The 7,941-nt window shown below is 55.1% G+C and overlaps 4 protein-coding genes across 4 annotated transcripts in view; 3 read left to right on the plus strand and 1 right to left on the minus strand.

Moving 5' to 3' along the window:
- Positions 1 to 186: 186 nt before the first annotated feature.
- On the minus strand, positions 187 to 1,011 carry BU26DRAFT_393052 (uncharacterized protein; the record flags this gene model as incomplete). Its single annotated transcript, XM_033822722.1, has 1 exon — positions 187 to 1,011. A coding segment is annotated over one exon (825 nt), but the record flags the coding sequence as incomplete, so codon positions are not given.
- Positions 1,012 to 1,623: 612 nt separating this feature from the next.
- BU26DRAFT_513436 (uncharacterized protein) lies at positions 1,624 to 3,874 on the plus strand. Its single transcript, XM_033827623.1, has 3 exons — positions 1,624 to 2,277; positions 2,327 to 2,872; positions 2,998 to 3,874. The coding sequence occupies exons 1-3, from the start codon at positions 1,708 to 1,710 to the stop codon at positions 3,577 to 3,579; spliced, it is 1,698 nt and encodes a 565-aa protein (XP_033691640.1). The 5' UTR covers positions 1,624 to 1,707; the 3' UTR covers positions 3,580 to 3,874.
- Positions 3,875 to 4,111: 237 nt separating this feature from the next.
- Positions 4,112 to 5,166, plus strand: BU26DRAFT_545920 (uncharacterized protein). Its single transcript, XM_033831806.1, has 2 exons — positions 4,112 to 4,319; positions 4,373 to 5,166. Exons 1-2 carry the CDS (start codon positions 4,299 to 4,301, stop codon positions 4,685 to 4,687), a joined length of 336 nt encoding a protein of 111 aa, XP_033691641.1. The 5' UTR covers positions 4,112 to 4,298; the 3' UTR covers positions 4,688 to 5,166.
- Positions 5,167 to 6,797: 1,631 nt separating this feature from the next.
- The window catches only part of BU26DRAFT_513439 (uncharacterized protein), a 1,320-nt gene continuing 176 nt past the window's right edge, over positions 6,798 to 7,941 (plus strand). Inside the window, exon 1 of the mRNA XM_033827624.1 lies at positions 6,798 to 7,941. This exon is cut by the window's right edge and continues 36 nt beyond it. Coding sequence (XP_033691642.1) covers positions 6,826 to 7,941 — 1,116 coding nt within the window. The 5' untranslated portion in view covers positions 6,798 to 6,825.

Here is a 7,941-nt window from a genome sequence, read left to right on the forward strand (position 1 = left end):
CAACTCTTCATCAGCAAGAGCAGCGCGCTTCCGGTCCACTCGCTGCCGTCTTCTCTCCCTCGTCGACTTAGTCATCGCTCGCTTAGCATCCTTCTCTTTCATGAGGATCTTTTCCCGCCTCTCTTCAGCCTCAGACTCGATGATTACGCTGCTTGAAGTGCTCTCTCTTAGGCTTTTCGCATTGCCCAGAAGAACGTTATCCAAATGACCGCGGGCACGAAAGTAAGACCCGATAAGGCTCTGGTGATGCTCCGAGTGATCGCCTCCTTTCTCTTGGTTCGAAAGAGCCTGTTGCAGGTCCTCGATATCCTCCAAGAGGCTCTCTATGTGATGCACACATGTCTCCAGTGTTTTGACCGTAATGGTTGAGCTGACGGACGCAGTTGATATAGCCATGATGCCCTCGGAGAAAAGATTCTGCTTTTCCTTGTCTGGCTCATCTTCATCGACAACCGTGCTGTCTTCGCTCATCCGGAAATTCTTCAGGGACTCCTCGTATCTCTTCGTTGACTCCTTCTTGTTCTGGAGTAACGCCTTGATCTGCTCGCGCTGTGCGGCTTCTGCCTCCCGATCCAGCCTTTGCGAAGCAACTTGATGAGCGTGGGTTAGCACTTGCATCAACAGCTGCAGCGTGCTCTTCAGTTTGTCGATGTGGCTCCTCAGCAGCTCTATCTTCGATTCGCGGAACGGCAACATCAAGCGACCCAGGGTATTCTTCTTCGTCTTTTTGAGAGCTGCATCCAGTTCTTTGAATACCGAAGAACACTCGCGCACCGTTTCGTCGGCAGTCTTGCGTGCATTTTCCGAGAGGAGGGCTGAGGTATCGTCTTGTTTGAAGAGAGATCCGAGCTCTTCGATGACGAAGCTTGTAAGTTGGACCTCTTTTGCGATGTCTTTGACGCGTCGATCGGCGGAAGCAACGCTATCGGCATATTGATACAGGGTTTGCGAGAGTTTGAGGCCCGCGCCGGCTACCTGGATGACCGAAGCGATCAGCCCTACCTCGGCCATTTTGAGCTTCGTGGAAGGCAGGTCATAGAACGGTCACTCCATCCGCACCGCAGATCGCCGGCTCCCAGCTGTGGACGGAACAGCTGCATAGATCGGAAATCAAAGGCAGATTGGAAGTCGCTACCTAGGTATGCATGTTGGAGGTGTCAGAGGACGCCTGAAAGAGGTGGGGTTGAGCTGAGGCATATCCCTGTAGGCGCCTCGTATTGTGGAACGAACAAGATCTAGGAGGGGAAACGATGGGGTATGGGAGGAACATGCATCCCTGAGGAATAGTCTGACATCTTTCACGGTCGTCTTCGCCTGGTCCAACAGGAATGTGGAAACAGCCCCAAAGCCGCAGCTCGACCCCATTCCGAAAAGGGATAGCGCATCCCCGAAATCCGGCGGCCGTGAGGACCGGTCCAGACATCCACCAATTCGCATCCTCCACCGACGTCAAGCAAGTCTACCCTGCATCCTCCGGTCCTCGAATGTCGACGATCGACGTCCTCGCTCACTACGATTGGGCCGGCCCCGCAGGATGGACGCCACAGGAGCTTTTAGCCACAGGTCGTTCGCAATGTGGCGCGTGCGAGACATGATGTCAGAGCTGGTAGTGACCTGCTTATGGTCAGGTTCTGCGCTCTGTCTCTGTTTCACAACAACCCAATTGATTCTACTCTTCATGTCTACTTCCCTCTTGGACTCGATGAAATGCAAGAACCACTGCGGCAAGGCGGCAAGCTTGTAAAACGAAGGGCTGCGCCTTCTCCCTGTCGCGAACGACGATATTCGGCTCAAGAGACCCCAGCAATAGCACCACTAGACACAAGCGTGGCAGGCACGTCTCCCTCGGCAATGCCTCCCAACAAGAACTCGACGCCGGATAAGGAGAAGAAATCAAGATGGCGCCTGTCGAACCCGTTTCACTCTAAAGACAAGGACCACAAAGACGGCGAACCTGACCCTGGGCCTGGAGACTCTGCCTACTTTAGCAGTGAGAACATCAACAGCTCCAGATCAGACCTCAACACCAGCGCAGACCCGAGTTTCGCGAGTACAGAAAGACGCAATTCTCGCGGCGAACAACTGCGGCCTCAGGCTACAAGTCTTCAACCGCCAGCAACGAGTATCACTCCTCCCACCCCGCCTACGCACACGAATCTTGCGCCTCCTGCGCCTCCTTCGCAGACGGCACGCGAGTCCAGTCAGGAGAATGTCCATAGGGAGACTTACCAAGATGAAAAGACTGGTAACGTGGTGACGACCACGACCACGACCACTGTAGGTAACTAATGGCGCAGTAACAAATAAAGATGGCTGAACCCAATAGACTACTACGACGACGACGACGGGGCCTGGCGGTTCTACAACCGTAGAGCAGCCTGTTAATAGCAATAGCGGTGGCAGCACCCCACCTCGAAGCAATGTTACCAGTACCTCCGGACCGAGCCCACCGTCCCCAGCCCCACCGCAGCCGGCTCAGTATCCTCCCCATCAAGCCCCCAGCCACACGAATCCGTCACCTCCTATTCCAAACAAGAATACTATGCGCAATAGGGTTGAGCTGGATTCCGTGTCTCCTGGCATTGAACACCCCAACCCTCTGGCGTCTCCTGAGAGCCCTTCAAGTCCCAACCGGCTCCACTTCTCCTATCCTAAACGCGCGCCACCAGCTGGAGTACCTCGCCAAGTGCCCTCACAGCAGAACCTGAACCAACAACAAGGTGGACCGCAACCGCCGTACACCCCCTATACACAGTCTGGGTATGGCGAACCGAGCCACCCAGCGGCGCTCATGCCAGGGCAGCAGCAGCCGCAACCTCAGCAAAAACCATCTACGCTTGCGAACCTGAAGACTGCAGCCGCTGGCATTCATGTGAGTGCACCACCTTTTGTATTCGATTCCGCTAGATATCGGACTTCGCGTATTACGATAGGGATCTAAAGAAAGGCGATACAGACCCCGCCGCTATCAGCAAACATTAACTATCACTCTTATAGGGCGCTGGCGAAGCTCTTCGTGGCACACTCAATAATACCGTCGATAAGCGCTTCTCCAACGCTAACTCCAACGTTCACGCCAAGAACCAGGCTACTATAGACGCTGGCCGTTCAGAGGTGGAATCTGGCCGCTTCTATCACCAGCAACCGCCTCCAAATCCGAATCCTCAAGGCCTGAACCAGCAGCCCCGTCAGACTCAGAGCCTTCAGGGTATAAACCAGCAGTCTGTTCCTAATCCAAACCCTCAGAGCCTGAACCAACAGCTCCGTTCAACTCAAAGCGCCCAGGGTATGAATCAGCAGGCTCCCCCAAACACCACTCTTCAGGGTATGAGCCGACAGCCCATTCCGCACCCGAATCCTTTGGCTATGCATCCGCAGCCTTCGAACCCTGCCCCCCAGAATATGAGCCAGCAACCCAATGCAAAGCCACCATACAGTGGTCCGCCAGTTCCTGGTTCGCAAGTTGAGGGACGAAGCGGCGGCAAATTCAGCGGCATCATGAAGAAGATGAAAGAAGGGCCCCTTGCTTCAGGAACAGCGGCCCAAAAGGGCGACGGGCTGAGAGTGGTGAACGAGTAGACCTTTCCTATTGGCGTTTGCACAGGTGTTCAGTCGTAATGTAGGATCGAAAACGAAAACGAGGCGGCGCTTTGGATACGAATTTTAGTTCAGGATGTGCACGGTAATGAATATACAAATCTATGATCATTTCGCCCAGCCCAGCTTGAGAGGGCAAATTGGAAAAACAAAATATGAGGCCTTGCGTGAAAGCGCGCTAGAGGATATTGGAGTGAAGAAGCGCACGGGCCATGGTGAAGGTGAGGGTGAAAAGTGGCGGACTATTGTAGCTGTAATCTACGGTTTTCGCAACGCTGCCTCTTTAGGAAATTCCCGCTCCGAATAAGACGCTACTTGCTCCGTATCGGGTGCGCCGCTAGCGCATGGCCAGTGAAGTGAATAATGACAAGTCGCCGGTGAAGGTGAACCTATTGTCCTGCAGCAATCGACACTTTGGCAGCAAACCTGCCCTTTTAGGAAGGTAGCGCTCCTGATCGGATTTGGCCGCTCCGTATCAAGGGCATCCCAAGATTTCGGCGCTGACCTCACCCAAGCGCAGCAGAACGCGAGCATCTGTTCTACACGCAACATCGCCGTTTATTCCCTCGATCTCTGCAGCGCCTAGCACTACACGTGGTGCAGAAGCTTCGCGGTCTCCATTGATTGCTTGCGCGACCGGCGCGTCGAACTGCGAGAAAGCGCGATTCCAGAGGTTCCCTCCACCCGTCTATAGCTTCATCATGGGCTTCACAACCGGCTTCGTACGTTGCAATCCGTCTTTCCTCAGTTGCAGATACTAACATCCAGTCTCTAGCTCGGCGGCTTCACCCTCACATCGGCAGCCCTATACCTCACGATATCGCTACACACCAAGAACCGCCTCACTCAAGCCGCGCTGCTCCGCCAACAACGAAACGTCCTCCTGAATTTCGTCGAGCCGAAGCCCGCAGAGCCGGAACCGCTGCCTAGAGAGGTGCCTGCCGGATTGATGGAGATGGCGAAGGATAGGTGGAATAGGTCGCTTGAGGAAGGGGTCAGGAAGGTGTACGAGACGGATTGGAGGAGGGTGAGGGAGGATGCGGAGGATAGAGTGAGCGCTGTGCTACAGAAACTGCGCGAGCAGAAATGAGCGAGTATTGACTTCAAGTTGTAAGATGTAAGAGGCGGAATGTGTGACGATACCCTTCTCCCAAGGCAACAGACGGTCGGAACATGATTATAGCATGCGGTGACCATCAGCATGCTTTAGGCCGACATAACCCGCGATTGCCCAAGTAACGGCCAAATCGTATTCTCTATGTTACATCCTCTAGCGTTGGTTTCTTGTTTGCTTTCTCGTCAGTTGCGTCATTTCGCCACTACCGCTGTCTTACTGTGCCCTGTTGATGCTATTCACAAGTCTTGGCGCCACCTGTCCAGCGTTTGCCTCAGCAACGTAACCCCGCTCCACCGTTTACTCTCACCTCAGAACCCCGACCTTGAAACTTTAACCATCAACTCTCCACCAACCACCGCGCTAGCATGTCGTCGCACGGCAAAGTGCTCGATCTGCTCGACGACCGCTATCTCAACCTGCAGGACGTCGCCGGCAATGTCGAACCGTTTCCGAAGCTCGTGCCGTATGAAGAATACGGAGGCGCCATGCTCGTGTACCGGATGGACACGAAGCACGAGATCTTCATGGCCTTGGTTCAGGACTTCACCGACCGTATTGCGCGACACCTGGGCAAGGAGCTTTGGACGTGGTTTGTGCAGTGGGAGGTGGAGGAGGCGGCCTCTAGCGAAATCGGTGCTCCTCCGACGCCCAAGAAACCTCGACTGGCCCTGCAGGAGCCGGGAGCGTCGCAGCCTCCTAACCGCAAGCCGCCTGCTTACACCATCTGTGAGCGGCGTTGTCTCGACCGCGAGGTCATACAGGAAGAATCCACGCTTCGCATCCTCATCGATATCGTGCAAGTTGAAAGCAAATTGGTGCCAAACTGGATCGAGTTCTTGTATCAATGGATCGACTACATGGAAGGGGATGGAAAAGCATTAAAGGCTGCTCTGAGGAAGGAAATTCCAAGCTTGTGGGATTTCGAATATCACCCATTTCCGATTGAGCGCATGCCAGAACCGGGTCAAGCCGACGGGAGCGGCGGGGAAGACAAGACTACAGGAACCGATAAGCTCGATGTGACGGCGAAGAAACTTGGGACAAAGGTCACCCGAAAGAAGCCGGACTTGAGACTGCTGGAAACGATGACCGAAGAAAGCGAGCGCATGCAGTACCGAGAGGTCAAATTCGGGATGCAACCTCCGACTGACCCGAACGACGAGCCTCTCCCGCCGTTGGTCAACGTCCCCCGGGACGATGACAAGCGCAGAAAGTACTACGCGGCGTGTTTTAAGAACCGGCAGCGAGCATATTGGCTACTGCAAGAGGTAGGCATCACTACTAAGCAGATTGCGAACTACAGAAGGATGCAAGTAGAACCTCCACGGGATACACCGGAGTACGGACATGGGTTAGGATTCTTGAACTACTACAAGGATCAGCCCTACGCTATGGAGCAATACATGATGAACGAGGAGATGGCACGGCTGCGAGAGAAGCAGAAGGAGATTGCATTGAGCAATCGTCTGGCTCTAGAGGCACAAGTGGCAGCACAAACTGCTTCAGCTGCGAATGGTATGGCCATGCCTGGAAATGGCTCGTCAGCTCATCACACCGTCCCCCCGCCGCTTATCCCTCCAACCACAACATATCCAGGTCGCCCGGACGTTGCAGCTAATATCCTTGCGAGGATGCGAGCCATGACCCAGCACCGCCAGAACTCTATCCGGCTCGTCCCTTCGCCGCTCCTCGGAAAGCTAAAGTCAAAGCTCTTTGTACACGCTGCCGATCGGATTCCTCTAGGTAATTTACGTCCTCTACCACAGTTCCCTCAGTTGCCCTTCAATAATGAGGAGAGTGACAGCGAATCAGGCGAGGATGATGAAGACGACGAAGATGAGGACTACTCAGACGGTATGGACGAGGACGAAGAGGATGACAATGCAGACCAAGTGGGTGTCACCCAAACCGGTCCTGTGCCTACCGCTCCTCCTCCGCCGCCTGCGGCGCCGGTAGCTCCCAACATTCCGGCCTTTATGCAGAGTCTGAACCGCACTCAGCTTAGCAGTCTGATGCCGCTACTGAATAGCGGGGCGCGACAAGCGGTGTTGAACAGAGTGCCTTCTCTGAATGCAAATCCAACCCCTGCTCAATCTGGACAGCTCGCAGGAATGAATGGTGGCTCTACTGCAGCAATATACCCCGCGGCTAGTCTACCTCAACCCGTTCGACCGCAACCGTCGCTAGCAATAAATATAGCGACCGCAGCCAGTCAAGGTCTGAATACCGGGTCAATCCTCCCAACCGCTCCACCAGGGATCACTATATCGCTGGCGCCACCGACTACACAACAAAACGTGCTCGGATCAGGACCCATTCAGCGGACGCGCCTTCAGCAGTTAATAGCCGCTCAGGGATCACCTCATGCACCTCAAAGCACCACCATCCTCCCGACGCTAGCTTCCATATCTGTTCTGCAACCGTCAAACCGCGCGCAGCCTCCTCCGAGCCTGAACCTTCAGCGCCTCAGCCCGGGCACCTCCACCGGTCTCCCTAGCGTTCAGCGCAACGCTTCATCTCCAGTTCCCATGACCCCACTCGCCAATCTCGCTGGGAACCTCTCCATCGCTTCCCCACAGGCTGCCTCACCGCATGGCATTCCTATCCACATCTACGTCCCCAAAATCATCGTGCACCCCGTTCTCGGCCGCGGCAAGGAAACAGACGCCCTCGTTCTCGGCTACACGCGCCTCGGAACTGGGACGCTCGTGCTCAGCAAAGCCATCTTCCTACCGGCCGATGTGTGGGAGAATACACAGAACCGCGTGCGCAAGGGACATTTTGAAATTCTAGAGACGTATGCGCCCCCGGCATCCCACCCCGCGCGACCAAAGCCACCATTTGGTGTGCGGGAAGAGGATACTAGAGAAGGAACTGCGGACCTGAGCAGTCCTCACAAGAGCCTGTACGAGAAGTTGCAACAGGCGTACGGGTTCATGGTGGGCTGTCAAGATCGCGAGGAGGAACTCACGAAGAGATGGAGGACGACAATGGGCCCGTTGACGGAGAAGGATAGGGGTGCTGTGTGGGAGGGCTGGGGCGTAGTCGTTGACAAGGCGATTGAGATGACAAGGGAAGAGAGGAAAGGTGCGTTCCGTTTTGCCAGCGTGGATGGGCCGGTGAGGACTGAGGAACAGGAGAGGCGGATGAGGGAGTTTGAGGAGATGATAGCGGAGGAGGAAGCGGAGGAGGAAGCGAAGGAGAAAGCGGAGGAGGAAGCGAAGGAG

This window comes from Trematosphaeria pertusa (genome assembly GCF_010094035.1).
Source record: "Trematosphaeria pertusa strain CBS 122368 unplaced genomic scaffold BU26scaffold_1, whole genome shotgun sequence".
Classification (NCBI taxonomy): Eukaryota; Fungi; Ascomycota; class Dothideomycetes; order Pleosporales; family Trematosphaeriaceae; genus Trematosphaeria; species Trematosphaeria pertusa.